This window comes from Talpa europaea, assembly GCF_964194135.1.
Source record: "Talpa europaea genome assembly, chromosome: 15".
NCBI lineage: Eukaryota > Metazoa > Chordata > Mammalia > Eulipotyphla > Talpidae > Talpa > Talpa europaea.
In genome coordinates, this window is record NC_140083.1 from 51,851,999 (window position 1) to 51,871,655 (window position 19,657).

Sequence of the window (19,657 nt, forward strand, 5' to 3'; positions counted from 1 at the left end):
AAAGTAAATGGAATGAATGTAGGTAGATCCAATAGGAAGGTTGTGGTGGTGAAGAGGACGAGGTTCGAGGAAATGTATGTATGGCCTGATGCTTAGTGTTGGATGGCACATGTGTGGTGTGAAAGAGAATGCCCCTGGTTTTGCACAAATAGAAATTGATGTTATGCAGAAGGAGCCTAGCTTTGGCAGTTAAAAGGCAGAGAAGGTCACTTATTGATTAATGGATATATTGAACTTGAGGGACTTGGAGGCATGCCTGAGGTTGTGTATAGCAGAAGTCCAGGGTTCAAATGGTGGTCTGGGAGGATGGCTAAATTCTTCACAGTCACCAGGCCTCCTCCTCATTCTAAGACCAGCAAGTCATTAATTTCATCCCACTATGCTTCTGCAGCATGTTAGTTTTTTTTTTTGTTTTTTTTTTGTTTTTTTTTTTTAAAGAATTTCCTTTTTTTTTTTTTTTTTATAGAGGCATGCTTTATTTATTTGTTTGCTGGTTTGTTTGTTTGTTTTGTTTATACATGCACTGGGTACAGTCAGAAGCGCGGGAGGGTGAGAGAATTCACCAGAGCCAGAGCGGGGAGCAGAGCAGGCGGAAGGACCGAAGTACACTGCTGAGGGGAGCAGCGGGCGGCAGGAGAGGTCTGCACGCCATGTGGGACCCTCCTCTGGTGGCCTGGGAGCAGCCGGGGATCGAACCGGCACCGCAGAGGCCGCGGGCAGCTTCGCAACCCAGCGCTCAACCGCTGCGCCACCGGGGAGGCCCAACAGCAGCATGTTAGTTTTAACTTTAACTTACGCCTGTTATGTAAAATATTACCCTGGAGTGTTGTTAGCTCCTCACGTGTCACTTGTCTCCCACCTGAGGTAGGCACTGGCGTGGTCATCTGGAACCTAGCCACAGTATTGAATGTTGTTGAGAATAATAATGATAATAATAAGTTATAGACTCGCAGAGGCAAAAATGACCTCATCATTTTTCTACTCTGATCACCCATCCAAGGAGGAATTGCTCTCTGATAATCCTTCCCATGATAGAGACATTGCTGCTTCAGGAGGGAATTGATCCAGTATTGAGTAACAATTAGTTAGGAAGGTTTTTGGTTTTTTTTTAAAGATTTATTTATTTATTTATACAAGCACTGGGTGCAGTCAGAAGCGCAGGAGGGTGAGAGAATTCACCAGAGCCAGAGCGGGGAGCAGAACAGGCAGACTGACGAAACACACTGCTGAGGGGAGCAGTGGGCACGGCAGGAGAGGTCTGTGCGCCATGTGGGACCCTCGCCTGGCGGCCAGGGATCGAACTGGCACTGCAGAAGCTGCGGGCAGCCCAGTGTTCAACCGTTGTGCCACCGGGGAGGCCCGTAACTAGGAAGGTTTTTAAGATGCAGTCTGCACACTAGCCTGCTGGAGTGTTCACCAGGCGTTCAGAACTTTGGCTCCCATCTCAGTATGAGCTTGGCTCTAGCATTCGAAGAACCATCGTTATTTTGGAACTACAGAATCATACCTGGGGGCTCATTTTGTTTCTCACTCTGAGTTCCTCAGAGCCCCTTGCCTAAGGAGAGAATAGTATTTGTTGAAAAGTATTTGGAAAATTATCTGTCTTTGGCTTTTTGGAATACGCTCTTGTCTCCTTCAGTAATTCCTCAATTTTGTCATTGCCTTTTGTAAAATGTGACAATCAGATTCATACATGACCTTCACAAAGGGACCAGATGCTGGGCTTAGGGTAATCAAGACATTAATTCTTTTATGTACCCTGAGATTTCATTTTTCAGGTTCACACTGTTGGATAGAGTAGACCACACAGTTACTTTCTGCACTAGATAGATCTAACTCAGCTTTTGTGTAATTGATTTTTTGAACCTATGTTCAGCAATTTTTCTTTACCACACATAAATTTCATTTTGCTTGTTTTGTGATAGTATCGTAGTATGTAGTTTGCATATATAGCATGGTATTTAGGATAGCTTCAGTTACATGTAGCAGAAAACAAATCTGACAACTGCTTAAGTAGTAACAGTATTTGATTATCTCATATAATGGGAAGTCTGGAGAGACTAGTACCCTATACTTGACTCTCTTTCCCATCTTTCTGTTGGGTCTTCATTATCTTCGTAGTTGCAAAATGGCTGCAAACGTTTCAAGAATCATACACGTCTACTAATTTTGTTCTAAGCAGGAAGAAAGAGGATACTCACCAAAAAAAGAGCTTTTGTGTTGTGTATTTGGTTTTTGGTTTATATTAGTGTGTGTGTGTGTGTGTGTGTGTGTGTGTGTGTGTGTGGTCACATGGTCACTAGCATACCACTCAGTGGTAAAGGGAAGTAGAACAGCATTTCTAGTTTAAATCAATTCTGATTCATTCCCGAGATCCGGTCAGAGTATATAGATATGTGAACATTGATATTTAATCTGCATAAAACTTGGTTTATAGTGAAGCTGTTGAAAATTGTCTGTTTGATGTTTTGTTGTTTTTTTTTGGTTTGTTTGTTTTTTGTTGTTTTTTTCCCCCTCAAGTTAAACTGTCCAGCAAGAGAAGTTCAAATGTAATAGAAATATTCACCTGTGTATACTCTGAATGGGTATTATACTTACAAAATATGTTTTGCCATGAATAAGAACGCATCCTAGTGATATAAAGCACCTTTCCCCATAAAACTGCAGCACATCATGTTAAATATGTCATTTGTTCCCCAACAGCCAATTTTAGAAGAACAGGCCAAGGACAGGACACTTTGTACCAAATACCGCGTGTAAGGTTGCATAGCCAGTCACTCGCCAATTCACACCCTCTCAGCTCTCTGATGTACCTAATGAAAGCACATATGGGTGGCAAGGGTTTAATGCCAATACAAAACAAAGAAAGATTGGTTATTTATAATACAGGATAGTATTTACGATACGTTTGCTCTTTCCTCTTATTTAAAGATAAAAATGTAAAGTAGTATTTTAGCTATTTCCATCTGACATATCTGTTCATAACTGCATTCATAAAATAACAAACTCATGCTAAAAGCAAATTACAATCTAAGATGAAAGTGTCCAAAGGCTAAAACTCATGCAAATGGATGTTTGGATGTTTTCAGATTGTGCGGCACGACAGGACCATGGAACAAATTGTTTTTCCTGTCCCCAATATATGTGAATACCTTACACGAGAGTCTAAGTGCCGTGTGTTCAACACAACCGAGAGGGATGAGCAAGGAAGCAAAGTGAATGACTTTTTCCAGCAAACAGAAGATCTCTACAGTGAAATGAAGTGGCAGAAGAAAATCAGGAGTAAGTACAATAAACTGGAATGGTGTGTCTTCAGCATAAGGGTAGATAAATTGGTCCTTGGAGATACATGAAGCATTCATTTAATTTGGGTTTTAATTTCTTGTCTGATAGGGAAATCACTTACAGTTTCCAGAATGGAAGCTCAGGGTCTGAGGGGAGCCCAGACACCTGTAGCTTAATGAAAACAGAAAACTCGGACCCGTTAGACCAGCCTGTATCACTGGTACTATAGCTTTATAAGTATCAGGAAATGCAAAGTTGCAGCTGTATGCAGTGTTGCAGCTGTGTGTTGTGTTGCAGCTGACAACATCTTCATGTTTGTGGTCTGTGCGTCTCCCACAACAGGCTTTGACAGTCTGTGAAGGGGATGGAGAAATGTGGCTCCAGCACCCTCTCCTCACTTGTCTAAGGTCTCATGTTAGAGTAGGTCCATTTAGAAAGCAAGTCATTCTTTCAACACATTTACCTTGCCAGACCAAACAATAAATTTTGTGATGCATGCATTCAAATACAGCCATGTTATAATTTTAGTGAAAAATTAACCTACTACAGTTCTTATTTCTTATTTTCCCATGTTTCAAGTCTGTTTGCAAACACTGAATATAATTTGCTTTTTGATATTAATTTTAGTTATTTTTCCAGATATGGAATACCATTTGTCTCCTTGATTAAAAAAAAGTAAAATAAATAATGAACTAGTGTTTGTGAGGTCTGGGCTATTTTGGATGAGTATTTTGTCATTTATTAAAAAACAAATCTTAAAATAATTTCTAATGTAAATTTTACTTTTAAAATTTGGAAGCAGCTTATTATGATGTTACAGACAAAAGAGTTCTGTCTATAAATAAGGATTTGTTATTTCAAATATATGCTTCCATGTCTTCCAATTTTCTCTTAATATTTTGCTTTTAAAAATGAGGGGTCCGCATAAGGGAATGAGAGAGATGCAGATGTTTACAATTTATAATCACTAGTAGCCTAAATGCCATCGCTATTCAGAGTCCTTTCCAGCGTTGGCATGATCCATTCCAGAAGGAAAACAGGATGAACTGAAAGGACACGTGTTTACAAAGAAGCAGCAAGTCCCAGGCTGGAATACACAAAATATTATTTGGAAAGTTTTCTAGTTCTCTTTGAAAGTGATTTGTTTTTCCCCTTCTGCTCCAGTGTTACAAACTTGCCATCAGGATAGTAAGAGCTGGAGAGTGAATAGGACCTGCAGAAGTCATGTGGTCAGACTTACACGTGGGACAAGTCTGCTCAATTACTTAGGGGAGGTGGCAAGAGCTGAGTTTGAGTTCATGTAGTCCGTGTTCAGGACGTGCATTTTTTCATTCCTGATGACAGGCACAGAATCCCTGTTATGAAAAGGCTCAGCAAAGCCTCTTCCATTTATTTGTAGTTCTGCTAAAGCTTTCAATTTTTTCAGCAATTGCAAATCCAGCAAGTTCTAAGGAAGCAGTAAGGTTTAAAACCTAGTTTATATTCTAATATGATACATCACTAGTTCCCAGTAACTGGTATTGTGCCATGCCGTTGAGTTTCAGAATTTCAGGTAATTGTGATTGGGTCATAGTCCATCAGAAATGTATCTGTATGTGGTTTGGGCTTTGGGGTATTTTTATGTTTTTAAGGCATAGGAGTGGGGCAAACTTATCGATATTCTTAAGTTATATGGCAGTGCCTACAATTAAAGGGGCCAGGCAGCTGCTAAACTTTCTCCTTGTTTACTTTAGGCATATATTAGAGTTATTACAGAGCCACATTTTCTGATCACCTTTGCCAATAGCAACATGACTCATGGTTTAGGTGTGAATTGGCAAAAGGGTACAGAAGGGCCCTAGTAGGAGATTCCCTGTGGTATTGATAATAAACCTCTGAAATCAGTCCCATTAGATGTTTGCTTAGATATACTTGCGAACTAGTTTACAAAATTGTGCTTAGTAGACGTTGTTTCAAGAGGATTCAAATGTTGAAAGCAAAGTCAATTTTTCTCTTCTGTGCGTTACCCTTGTTGTTCCCCAGATAACCCAGCGCTGTTCTGGTTCTCGAGGCACATATCGCTCTGGGGAAGCATCTCCTTCAACCTGGCTGTGCTCATCAACTTAGCTGTCGCTCTCTTCTACCCGTTTGGGGATGATGGAGATGAAGGCAAGTTGGCTTGTGTTTCTTTACATGATAAATAGTCTAAAGTTCTGAAAATAATTCTCGATGCATTTCATAACTCTTTAGAGCTTCAAGATAATTGCTTTCAGATGTTTCTGTGTTTACTGGAAATACAGAATGTTGGTAAGTAGAGGAGGCAGAAAACCATGGCTAGCAGAAATGTTATTTTTAAAAAAACTCACAGAAGAGCAGTGACAGCTATGTTATATATTGGCAGATGAGGTAATGAAAATAATTATTATTTCTACCTAATTCTTGTGACCGGAAACATTTTCTATACTGTATCAGCTCCATTATATAAATATATTGTGTACGAGAGGTTTGTGCCAAATACTCACTGTGATTACCTTCAATAGTGGAATTTATATTTTCTGTTCTCCTCATGTTCTATCTTGTTTGAAGTGTCTGTAATGAGTATACATGTAAGCTGAAAAAAATGTAAAAAAGTGCAGGATAGAGCAGTACAATAACAGAATAAAGAATATTGACTGCAAAATTAATAATTCATGAGATTTTACAAAAATGAAGACAAGAGACATTATTCCTTTTATAGGGAAATGGGAACTGTAAGAGAAAGATGCTACAGGGTGAGACTACAGAAATTCAAATGTAAGTTGGCAAAATGCATGAGGAATATGTTACAGTCTTAGAATCAGGTAAATACCTTTGGAACAAGCATTGAGAGAATGGCTTGTAGGCAAAGATGAGATATAGTTATTTTTAGCTATAACATGCTTTTGTATCTCATCTGTTCAAAGGATTATGGTAAGAATTTAATGAGATGCCACAGGTAAGGTAGTAACAGTTACAATAATACAATTGACAATAATAATAGCAGGTGGTGTTGTTTGCCATTTAGACTGGATTAGGCAAAATGCTAAGCAATTCACACACATAATTTCACTTAATCTTCCTGATCATCCTGTAAAGTGAGGTCTTCTTCCTCTTCCCTACTAGTGAAGAAGATTTGTTCAGAAACAGGTTGTGTAAAAAAAAAAAAAAAAAAAAGCAAAGAAAAACTCAGGGTGTTTCTGATGCAACTGATCCTTGACCAAGCATTTGAAACCACATATATAGTACAGTTTACAGGAAGACCCAGCCTTAGAAAGAAATGTAACTAGCGAAAAATAAGACTAGAAAATATGGTGTCTCACCATCAGGCAGAGAAACAGACTCAAATCTTAAACAAGACTGAGTACAAGCTAACAGTAGTAACCAAGGTGGAGGCTCCATGTTGGATGTCTTTGCTGGAAGGGAGCTGGGATGGGTAGGGGTGAGTGTCCATTCTGTTGCGATGGTTGTTTGGCAATCTGACTTCAGCTTTGGCTGAGCTCTTGTATCATAACTCCATGAGTAAGATGAGAATTTTGGTCAGAAAAAGCTCAGCCTCTGACCTTCAGTTACATATTTCCATAGCCAGGAAGGCTGAGGAAGCAGAGTCAGAGCTGATAAGCACACTGACCCATCAGAACTGCCTGGAGAAGGAAACTTTGGGACTGGACATGCCACTTCTCCAATGCTGAATGTTGTCAAAGAAAATAGCTGGATGACAACTTGCCATGAACATTTTGGAAGTGATTTAAAGATAAATTAGCTTATTTTTAAGGTTCCTTTCTAAATGTGCTAAAAAAAAAAAAGATGGAAACATGTCAAAAAACACAGAATCCAGCTTGGAACATCCCTCTTCACATTGCCAAATCTGTGGAAATTTTGAGAAAAATAAATATTGACAGTCATAATAACTCAGAACAAGAATCCAAATAAGGGTCCATAACAATAGTGAGCAGAGAAAGTTCTTCCTTAGGATGGCATTCCGATTAGTGAACATGGAAGACGTGGTGGAAAGAGAATATCGGCATTTGGCGGATCATCACAGTAGTAAGACTCATCCGTGGAGGCTAAAAGTAATAGGGAAATGTTAGATGATAAAGCATAATGACATAGTCTGAAAGTATTTCCCCACAACCTAGTGATAAACTACAGGAGGAAAAACCGAAGCTTTGAGAAATCCCTTTAACTAAAGGATTAGTGCCGACGTGACCCAGCAACACCACAAGCCCCCTGATATGATCCTCTGACAAGGACCTGACATTTGCCCAAAGCACATAAGCTGAGGACATTTCAGACAAAGCCAGAACAAGGGAGTTTCTCCAATAAAACTGGCAAGTACTCTTCAAGCTTATGAAAGACAAAGAAAAAGCAACCATACAAATCAAAACAGACCAGCAAGACAGAACAACTAAGTGCCTTGTGTTACTGGTCCAGACACAGGGCTGCAATCAGGCAATTAATGAAGTTTGAATAAAGTCTCTAGTTTAGGTAAAAGTAGAATATCATATTAATTTCCTTGTGCTGATCACTGTAATGTGGCTAGGTGAGGGCTTGACATTTGGGGAATCTAGGTAGTGGGTGTATGGGAGTTTTGTATTATTTTTGCAACTCTTAGTAAGCCTGAAAGAGATTTGAAATAGAAAGTTAAAAAAGAAAAATATAAGGGTTTTTCCAACCCTGAAGTCCCTGGATTCTGAATTACAGTGTCCACTTGGAAGGGAGAGAGATTGGGAAGAATGAACCCTGGGCCAAAAAGCTGTAGTCAGAAAGGGCCCTCTTTGCACCGGCTGCCCTGGAGTCATGAGGGTCACACGCGACATGAGGACAGAGGACTTGGGTGGTGGGAACTTTCTCCCAGCATAACTTCCAGCCTGATCTTATAGGAGCTACTGAGATTTACTTGTGTTGGATATGTGGCCCCCACTTGGATTATGATATTTGCCAGGAGTAGGGTTTCCCTTCAGCTAGGGTTCTGGTTGCAGTGATTGAAAGAGACACTTAAGAGGAAGGGAATTCTGAGAAGATGAGTTTATGGGGCACCCCCTTCACACCATAAACCCCCAACCTCCTGCAGATAACCTTTCATGACCAGGCTCTGAAGACCTTTATTTGAGGCTCAGGTTTCAGTTTCTTTGATTGATGTGTGCATTTCTTTGAATGGGCTTCTCTTAAAAAAGAACTTATGCTGGGGCCTCCCTGGTGGTGTGAGGGGTTAAGACATAACCTATGAAGCTATCTGCAACCACTGCAGCACGAATTCAATCCTTGGTCAGCAAGGGGAGTGACCCACATTGCGCAGCAGACCTCTCCTGGCTCAACCGCTGCTCCCCTCAGCAGTGCATTTCAGTCGATCTGCCTGGTCTGTTCCCCACTCTGTCTCTGGTTAATGCTCTCACCCCCCCCCCCCACACACACACCTTTAGCCTGTGCCCCAGTTCTTGTATGCATAAATAAATAAATCTTTAAAAAAAAAAGAGAGAACTTATGCTGAAGTCGAAGAGCACCGCTCTTCTGAGTATGGCTGAGCAAAGCTGTCAGATAAGGGACACCCCCCCCCCCCCCCGTGTCCCCTTCAGAAGCTGAGGATTGCCATGCTGGCTGTCTGCCTAGATTTTATCTGGCCAAGGCAGACTAGTGAGTGGAGGGAACAGCTGTCGTGGGACGGCCTCATATCCAGAGAGCATGCGATCATCTTGAAAAATCATGTTCAAATTCTGGGTGCAATGCTCTTTTTCCTGAAATGCTTTGTGTTAAAAGAAACAAACAAACAAGTTCTCCCACTTAGTAATAGGTGAGGCTGGCGTGTGGCTCTGTGCCAGGAACTGTGTCTTAGAGCATACAAGTTGGTAAAACCATTCAGGACTCTGGCGCTCATGGACAAGTTCAGGGAGGAAGGAGAGAGCGAGGCATGGCGGTGAAGACGACCCATGCTTTAGGACTGCTGCCTGCCTCAGCTGAACTGTGGAGGGAGGCCGAGGAATAGGGGAGGCTGGGAAGTAAGGCATATTTTACAGAGCAGGGTATAAGCAGGACAGTGGCAGGGAGACTGCAGAGTCCATTATCTGAACTGAATTGAGGTCTCTTATTTTGGTGCTTGAATTTTCCTCTACAAAGGACACACTGTATAGCACCTAAGATTTTTAAATGTTTAGCGTGAATTCTTAAAAAATGTTCCCATTGTAGAAGTTATCCATTCATTATTGAAAATTAATACAAGTAAAGGAAGTCTGTCCCTGTTTCCTACTCCTAATGGGTAAAAGTTAGCTTTGACAAACATTCCAGTTTGACAGAGGACTTCAGTTTACTTTTTTTAGCATTAAATCTTTAGCTGGAAACCAGTATTATCATCCTTACAGAATATGATCATAAGTTATGGTCAGTTGATAAAATTGTCAATGAATAGCCATTTGGAGTAGCTCTTAAGTGTATGTATTCCACAAATACATGCTGAGCATGAAACTGTGTACAAGGTACTGTTTTGCTACACACTCTTGACTTCTCTCTACAAAGGAATCACATGCCTGGGGTGAAGTCCACATTTATAATTTCTTGTTTAATCGAGGGAAAATCCCAGCAAACCAGACACCGTCTGGGACAGCAGAGTCAAGTTGTGGTCAGCCTGTCAGGCACTGATGACAGGGCACGCTGTGACAGGGCTGTTAAAATGAGAACATCACATTGCTTATCAACTGCTCCGAAGAATCCAGTGACTGGCTAAGAGTTGTGAAATGAGCAGGGATGCCGGCAAGTTGGGGAATTTATAACTGGAGACTTAGTTACTCTGCATGAGCTCAGAGCATGTGTTTGTTTATTCAGTTAATTAACAAGCCCGTGTTCTTTCTTGCATCCCCCGTGCTGTGATAGGACCAGACATGGGGCCAGACACAGTGCTCGCCCTTTGAGAACTTCCATCGAGGTGGAGCCCAGTGCGCAGGAGGGAAGTTGCAGGCAGCATTCTCTCCATGCGCCCTCGAGATCTGTCAAGTTGGGGTATTTGGTGGTTGGGTTGTGTTTGTAAACGTTGAATGCTCATAAGCCAACTCCTGAACATGAGCTGGGTGCCCATTTTGCTCGTGTTGTCAGCAGACAGGGAGTGAAGGTCATTTCCTGAGCAATTTACCTTTTCTTTGCTTATCCCTAAATTCATTTTACCAGGCCATGGAGGGGGGGTGGTGGATGGAATCCCTCTTCCCAACCATGCCTCATCACTGCTTGTTTTTAGAGATGCTATGATGACAAATATTGCAAAATGGGCATGTATGAAACAATGCTTTTCCATATCTCACCTTTTTTGGTGTTTTGTTTTTTAATGTCTGCTGGGATCTACCTACCTACTTTTGCCAGCTATCACTCTCGATGAACTAGAGGCTTACACAGGAGTCTCTGAAGGAGGCCAGATAAGCCCAGGGTCTCCCTGATGATGCTGAAGCTCCCACACCTAGGCTTTGTGATCTTTGATGTGCAAAAGTGAATTTTATAAAAAAAGAACAGTGTAACTGAAAGAGAATAACTAGTAGAAAATCTCTATTTTTGTGGCTGCTTCTCTGATTTTTTCAGCCTAAAGTCAGTGTGAGACCCCAGAGCTGCTCTAATCAGCCCCAAAGTGTTGCCCCTTAATTAATTTCTGCAACTGCAGCCCCACAGGACATTCAGAGAGTATTCCCGAATCCATATGCCAGTGTGTCAGGGATGTAGACTATTTCTTAAAGGAAATATATGCTTATGCCCTCTTTGGGACAACTTCAAAAGATTCTATCTGTAATTGAGTTTTTAAAAAATATTTGGAGGGCCTCCCCGGTGGTGCAGCAGGTGAGCGCTGGGCTGCGAAGCTGCCCGCTGCCGCACCCACTGCCCCCCTCAGCAGTGTACTTCGGTCCTTCGGCCTGTTCTGCTCCCCACTCTGGCTCTGGTGAATTCTCTCACCCTCCTGCACTTCTGACTGTACCCAGTGCTTATATAAATAAATAAATAAATCTTTAAAAAAATAAAAATAAAATAAAAACATTTGGAACTTTCATTCTCTGATGACTAAATAGCTCAACATTTATTTAGGAATTTGTATTGGTCTTCAAACATGTACCCTCATACATATACCTACATGTACACCATGTTATTTAACAGTCAAAGCTTGTGACTTTCATCCAGTAAAATGTAGATGGGACTATCTATATTCTAAATTCTTTAGAGGACTCTGTAATAGAGAAAGTTGATGATAATAGAATAAGGCAAGTTACGAGTTTGATAAAAAAAAGTACATGACTTCACTGTGCATTTAATGGTCATTAATCATAAATTTTGAATTGAGATTCCCAAGTGAGATCCGTCTATCAAAAGTATTTAGCATATAACTCCCCATAGGAGAGAAAGATGAACAATTCTCTCAGATTTAATGGAAGGAGCATTAACTGGTGAGTATCTAATCAGCCTGAGATTAATCACAAACGTTCTGGAAATGTAATAATGGGTAAAGTGTTCGAAGACACTTCCTCTCACTATACAGTGTGTGGAGTGGCTCGTTTTGAAATTCAGTGTCTTATAGTTTGACTCATTATATAAAATGGCAATTAGTTTAACATAAATTTAAGTCTTACTCTTAGTAAAAACAAACTCCTTCCACCTTTTTCAGGTACACTTTCTCCGTTGTTCTCAGTTCTTCTTTGGATAGCAGTTGCAATCTGCACGTCTATGCTGTTTTTCTTCTCCAAGCCTGTGGGTATTCAGCCATTCCTTCTGTCTGTGATGCTCAGGTCCATATACACCATAGGCCTCGGACCCACGTTAATCCTCCTGGGTGCAGCTAATGTGAGTACTTTCATTGGTTTTGTTCCCTTACAGATCAGTTACAAATGCATAATTTTAAAACTATATGCTTTAATTCTCTGTGTATGGTAAATCCTAATGTATCGTGAATCCAAGTTAATCAAAGCTTGATTTTTACATGCTTTACTTAATTTTGAGATAAAGAAAAAGTGACAAATAAAAATTTGACATATGTGGGAATTTAGCATCGGGGCATGACCCATTTCTGCAATCCACTTAATCCAATCCACTTCAATGCAGCTTTTGACAAAAAATGAATGTGAACCCCTGTTAACAGCCTAAAGTGACTCCTAAACTATCCAAGAAAGGTTACATTATGTTCAGTAGATTTTTAGAAGTCAGTACCTTTTATAAAATGACCAAAGAAAAGAGGTTGCTAACTGAGAAAATATGAAACTGAGCTCTTTCTATGAGTAAAATCTATAAGCTTGAGAAAAGTCTAGATGAGTTTTGTTTTGTTTTTTTTTCATGAAATTTTAAAATGTTAGAATAGGGCTACACAAAATTTGAGCTAGCTAAATTTTGGGTAAGCAAGACAGAGTACTTTTACAAGTAGTTGTAATTGTACCCAGAAGATAAAATTTTAACAGAATTAAATTCCTTTCTGCATGGCAGAGCTATAACAGGGTAAGAAAAGGTAAACATCAGATTGATGAAACAAGTGGCCAGGTAAACAAGTAAGTGCTCCTGGTAGGTTTGCTGAATGCCTACAGCATGTCTCTGCCTTTTGCAGTGTCACTAACATAGTACCCTATGTCCCGGCATCTGTATGCAGGCCTTATCTCTCCTGCTTTCTAACATAGTTTTAAAGGATAATGATTCATCCTCCAAATCCATCAGTAGGAAATATTTCCTAAGTGGATTAACTAGTGAGTAGTGAATGAGTGAAAGGTTTTCTCTGTATTCTTACACGCTGCAGTGCTTGCACTTAACCTATGTACGTGGCAGGTAGGATTGAAGATGAATAAATGAAATTGCCAACCAAAGTTTTGAGAATTACAAAACTGAACTTGTAGAGCCGATTCAGTATTTCTAATCTGTATTGTGTTATAGTTCTTCAAAAAATGGATATGATATGTATGCTTACTTCCAGTTACCTGGAACATTCAGGCTACCAAATTATCAATTACGCCTCCGTCATTGCCAGTAAAGGAGTGTGTACTCCATAGACAGAGAGGTCTATCAGTACAGAATTCTGTGATGTACCAAACATCGTATTGTATATTGAAGGCAGGGTTTGTGACATTCATAGACACAGTCCTTCTCCTCGCCCCCTCCGAACTCTGCATACAGATACCTAACTCAGCCTTCATACCTAGCACTTAAATATTCAAAAATCATTCACGTGGGCTAAACTTGAACCTTCCATGCTTTGAAAATAAGCTAATTTTGCAATATTACCAGGACCTGTCATGGATTCATCTAAATTTTTCTAAACCTATTGGTGTTTCCAGTTTATTTTTTTTTCTGTTAACAAGTACATTAAGTTTTGAACCTAATTATTTAAAGATGCACATAATATTCATGAGTTAGTAAATGGCCCTTAATCCAAGTGAGAAAATTCAAGTTTGGTTAATGAAATAATAGCCAGATAGATTCAGACCAAAAATAACAATCATTCATCAGACCTCTTTTACCTAATAGTCTCTGAGGTTACCCAGAGGTAGAGCATGTAGTTCCTACTACCCAGAGACTTCAAAATAGATTAAAATGTAAAGTATTATATTTTAGTGTCTGTTGGGGAAACCAAAAGCATTTGGAGTGTTTTTCTTGAGAATAGTTCCTCCATAAGAAATGACTGTTCATGTGAGAAGCAAGTTTTATAGTTTACCTTCTTCATGACAAGAAATAACACAGAGATATGTCACTCTATTCGCTATATGAATCTCTAGGACTTCTAAAAGCCTTCCTGGTATAAACCATTTTGCACAGTTCCCAAATGGTAATTATGATCTGCCGGTCCAGGGGATTTTGATCAAAGAAAATAAACAACTTCAATTTGGGACAGGCTGATGGAGTATTTGTAATTTTGATGTCATCAATATGGATAGAAGTGTTTTATATCTAATGTGCCAATTAGCGAAATATTTTAGTGAATGACCATTTACCCAAACTTTTAACATAGCTATTTTCTAAGAGGCCAGAAACCCATAACTTGATATTGTTTTATACCTTAGGTCTTAATATATTGTGTAACAGGTGAATCTGTAAGTGTTAAAAGTATAAGCATAACAAAAAGGAGAAACAAAAGAAAATACCCACCTGACAGGTGCAGCAGGATGAAAATTAGAGTTCTAAACTTTAGGCAGATCAGCAGCTTTTTTTTAATGGGACAGAAGAAAATTTTATTAATCTGATAAAGGTAACTACCTAAAACCTACAATATTACCCACTACAAAAATTCCCCAGGCATTTGAATTTCATTCTTCTCATCAGTAAACCGCAGTTAGTAGCTCTAGCTTCATCAGGTTGTTTGAGAGGATTAGCGTGGGAGGTTCAGAAAAGAACAGTAGCAGTGATCAGATGTGGCAGTGTCTATGAGCAAGAAAGCTAACACAATGTAATTATGTATCACTCTCTATATTGGCAGAAACAGCTACCACTTACTATCCAGCATGTGAAACACTAATTGTAAAACTATCACTATAGGAAAAGGATTCAAGGACAGTTGTTCCCACACTTAGCATCTCTCACAGTGTTAAGCATATGCAGAAAGTCCTTTTTTTTTGGAAAAGGAATCAAATGGGAGGGGAGAAAAAACTTCCATTTGTGTTTGGAGCACTGAGTATCATCAATTTCTGCTTATTTACTCATTATGATGCTTCATTTTTATCATCTTTACTCATTTGTAAAAATCTGTTGTTTAGATTACAATGCACTTCTCTGTCCTGTTCCAGAAGTTGCCTCAATGTCTGAGATATTTCCAAAAGTGCAAATGTTTTTCTCTGTTATAAAGCATTGCTTATAACCTAGCACAATTCTTCCCACCCCCTACACTGGGGTTGGAAATTAACATTTGCTTTTGGCATATATAAGCACATTCTATAAGTTTGGGATCGCTCACCCCCCCCATGTCATTAAAATTATTTGTAAATTTCATTTTAGTAACAAGAATACATGTGTTAGTTGTCATATAATCCAGACATGTGTTAGTTGTCATATAATCCTTTTAACCATTTCATTCACTTTTACCATCTAGATTTGTAGATATTTTGTAACAATAATCCAGTAAATACCTGTGAAAGATTTTTCAATACCTTTGAAACATTTTTGTCTATAACATTTTTTTCTTTTATAGTATATCTTTTAAATGTGTCATTTGCCTTTTTCATAGTTATTTGTCACATGGAGGTGTTTCCTTATTTCTGGAACTTGGTCTCACCATTTTACAGAGGAGAAGCAAATACCAGCATACCAGCACGCTCACATTTAATAGTGTCATGCCCTTAGCTCCTTACCTGGGGAGCGCTCATGTCACTGCTGATTTGTAAGGCTGAATCATAGCAGACATTCATTAAACATATGCAGCACACACACAGGCACAGGCACAGGCACACACACACACACACACATCCTATTTTTACACATAATATGGTCACTGAGTGCTATAATTGCTTCTCATTTTCAGCTGCAGAAACAGAACTGCTCCAGTATTGGGGCAAAACTAGCATGTGACAAATTCAATAAGAGATACTCCAGTTGACACCACAAGTGGTGACTGTTTACATCAGCAATTTAACAGATTCCAAGGTGATTTTGACCTGTGTGAAAATTTTGCCTTATACGTTGGTCATAGATCCTTACCCTGCCTGAGGTATGATTCCACTGAATGGAGATTTTTTCAATCAAATCATCTCATTTTTAGAAAGACAGTTGATTTAAATATGGTCATGTAGCTAATAAGTAATTCAAGATAATAAATTCAATTTTACTTTTCAATAAATCATAGAAAATTTTGGGGGGAACAGTTTATTCCTAGGAAATAGGTCATGTTTTCCCATGGGAACAATGGAAGATGGGCATAGAATTTCTGTCAGAGACATCGAATCAAGTAAGTCAAAAATACATTTAAAGGAAGTCATGAATTTCTGTGATCACATAACATAATAAGATGGGAAGGACATCATGGAGTTCTAGAGCTGTGAGGGACGTTAAGGATTATTCACTTCCAGGCATTCTTTTTAGAAGTAAGTATAGAGCATCATGTAGAGACAGGAGGATTACCAGAATAATTCCTGAAAGATGCAGGACTGGAATCCCGATGGCCCAGTCCATCGTCTTTCCACTATACTGCACTTAAAAGTCCTAAAAAGACAAACCAATGAACATCCACCTCCATCAAACAGTTCACGCCATCTTCAATAAAAAATTTGTCAAGGACAACTTTGAAGAACAGATGGAGAAAAATATATAGGACATATTTGATCACTTATATTGGTGTTTGTCTACTGAGTCAAGGCTCCTTTCAATATCTGTTCAGAGGATCGTGGTCTTTTAACTACTTTGCCCAGTTCTCTCACCACTGTCTATTTTTGCCTTCATGGATCCTTGCCATAGGAACAGTGGTTACCTACATAATGGTACTGACAAATAAAGGATTAGTTAGACATATCAAGGAAATCTTGACATGAAGAGGGAAAATGTTTTTGCAACCGTGTTCCTAAAAATATTCTCAGCTGTCATGGAAATGCTCTATAAACACAATGTGTACATTTCAAGGTCACAGTGTAGGGAAGCCATAGTTCAACTTCTTTCCTACACATATTTACTTTTGCACTATTTCTTCTTGGTATGAACACTTCAAGACAAAAGGACAGTTTTCTTCTTTCTGATCTCAACAGAAATAAATGTAATTACCACTACTATCAACTGCACTCTACTTTGAGAGTTAAGAGAATAGGAGTATACCCACCACTAGGTCAAATTTCCAATGAAAAAGTCAACCTGAAAATAAGGCACACCTTTACTTTTCATGCAAAAATGGCAGAAGCCCTTTTAGGCAGAAATGTGCCCTTGTTTATGCATTATTTGAGAACTAAAATACATGATCCATTTGCAAATTTGCATTCAGTGTATTACTTTTCCTCATGTAGGGCTTATAAATAATTTTCTATAATTCAGTTAAGGGAAGATGAGATAAGAAAACAAGGTAAACTATTTTAAACATGTCATTCATTCTTCTGAAAAGTCATAGTTCTGATTTTTAACTATTTTTTAGAGAGGGTAACTTTTTTTAAGAGAAATTAGTATTTTTTAATGACGAATCAAGGTCAATAGCTCAAATTTGAACAGTAGCCACTTGAAACAATTTGAAGAATAACACGCTGACTGTAACCTCACATATTCCATGTGTTACCATTTTCATGAATGTTTATTGTCAAATACTATACTATTGTCAGCACCTTGTATTTCCCAAGTTTTTAAAATAATGACTTCTTATCATATGAAATTGTTCTTGTATAGTAATATAGTAAATATAAAGACTGTAGCTATATTTAGTAATAATATGAAGATGTGATTATGCAACACTAATGAAATTAACACTAAGCTTGCCATTCAGGTTATTACTAAGAGGATGAGAGAATTGATAACTGATTATTGAGATGATTGTTAAGTGAGATGATTAGTACAGAGAAATTTAGGAAAGATTTGAACTTTTTCATTGCTATTTTGTTGCATTGGTTTGATTGTCTTCTCAGTGTACAATGACAACCCATTTTTTATTTTATCTGTATTGATTTGATCTTAAGAAAGTGGAAGGAAAAAATTTTTCCAACCTCTCAAATTTCCCTGTTTCAGTGTTAGGTTTCTTCCTATGTTATTTTAAATCATTCTGTATGGCAATTCCTTTCATATATATTGAAAAAAATTAACAATGTTGCAAGAAACCACTTGTTTTCCCTAAATTAGATTTGGATACCTAAAGACAATGACGGTATTACTTGTCTGTGAGAACTCAGGCAACAATTTGGAAAAACAAGCTAAAAAAACTTTGAAATATTGTAATTCTTGATGACTAAGAGACAAAATTGGCTTTTCAGTTTATAAATAATGCAGTGATTCTAGAACCAATAGATGGCACAAATTTATGATAACTGCACAGATCACTGTTGTTACCACCAAAGACTCTCCTTATAAACTTCTGTATTCTAAAATTATGCTGTAAGGGCAATTTTAAATATAGTTTTAATATAAATACTTTACATGGTACTAAGCATAATAAACACTCCAAAATGTTTATTCAATAGTTACCACACATAGAGCTTAGAAAATTTTTGTATGCCTTACATTTATTTTAATCTAAGTATATAAATATACATATATATTATGTTTTCAAATGAATTAAATGCAGAAGTATATTTTTAATGGTTTTACTTGTTTAAAATAATAATAAAGTTCTGGATAAGAAAAAATCAAGGAGAGACCTGGATGTTTTCTGAAAAAAAATTCTGTTGCATATCCAGTGTAATAAAAAAATTTCATGTGTTTTAATATGAAAATATAATAAAAGTCATATTTAAGGGGTCATTGTACTGTATACTCCTTATGCATTATGAATTATTTATTTAATCCTCTAAAGAGATGGGAATTTCTTTATTCCAGTTTTTCTGAAGAAACAGTCAAGGCCTAGAGTTGAGTGACTCAGGTTATGCAACAGGGGTGGCAGATAGAAGATTTAAACTCAACTCTGACGTGTCTGCATAGCTGGGGCTCTAAATCATTCTCCTCACTTTTCCTGCAATTATAAAGCATACAGAATTTGCACACATTATGATTACATGCAGATTTGTAAGCTAAAAAATTACAAAAAGAGAAATCATGAAAGAAAATCTCAGATATTGTGCCTAAGAGGTATTTTGCCAGTGCCCTGCTGTTCATGTGAGTTTCAGTATAAATAAGACAGTAAAATCCAATCTTTTCTTCCTTTCAGTTTTGTAATAAAATAGTATTCCTGGTGAGTTTTGTTGGGAACCGTGGCACGTTCACCCGAGGGTACCGAGCGGTCATCCTGGACGTGGCCTTTCTCTACCACGTGGCCTATGTCCTGGTTTGCATGCTGGGTCTCTTTGTCCATGAATTCTTCTATAGCTTCCTGGTGAGTACATCTCTATGTGGACCAGCACTGCTGACAAAAAATATACAATGCTTCCTCTTCTCATGCCTCTTCCTTTGATTTTTTTTTAAGCAGGGTCTGACATTTAGGACAAATTGTTATTTTTAGAATTTCCTTAGAAAAGCATGAATTATTATTATTATTAGTCTTTTTTTTTTCTGAGAAATCACATAGTGGAATTCTTTATTTTCTTTATCAGAAGGAGCCAATGACCTCACCTCCTGACACATCATACTTCTTTTTACCTTTAGACATTCTCCAACCGCATATGGGGGTGGAAATAGGGGTATATTTTCTTGGTACTGGTATCATTTTATTTTATTTATAGTGCCAAACATTATGTTTATCTTTAGATTGGCACAGCAGTAAAGTAAGGGAAAACTGTCAACCTCGCAAAAATACAATGAATAGTTTCACAGTTTCAGAGTTTCAGATTGAACATCT

The 19,657-nt window shown here is 38.3% G+C and overlaps 1 protein-coding gene across 4 annotated transcripts in view; it reads left to right on the plus strand.

Moving 5' to 3' along the window:
* Nucleotides 1–19,657, plus strand: part of ITPR2 (inositol 1,4,5-trisphosphate receptor type 2) — a gene marked incomplete at both ends in the record, with an annotated part of 472,402 nt that overhangs the window by 369,634 nt on the left and 83,111 nt on the right. For all 4 annotated transcript variants that reach the window (XM_084254830.1, XM_084254833.1, XM_084254831.1 and 1 more), the window contains 4 exons: nucleotides 3,090–3,282; nucleotides 5,308–5,445; nucleotides 11,906–12,081; nucleotides 19,031–19,195. In XM_084254830.1, the coding sequence (XP_084110956.1) occupies nucleotides 3,090–3,282; nucleotides 5,308–5,445; nucleotides 11,906–12,081; nucleotides 19,031–19,195 (672 nt within the window). The remainder of the gene's footprint in view (nucleotides 1–3,089; nucleotides 3,283–5,307; nucleotides 5,446–11,905; nucleotides 12,082–19,030; nucleotides 19,196–19,657) is intronic.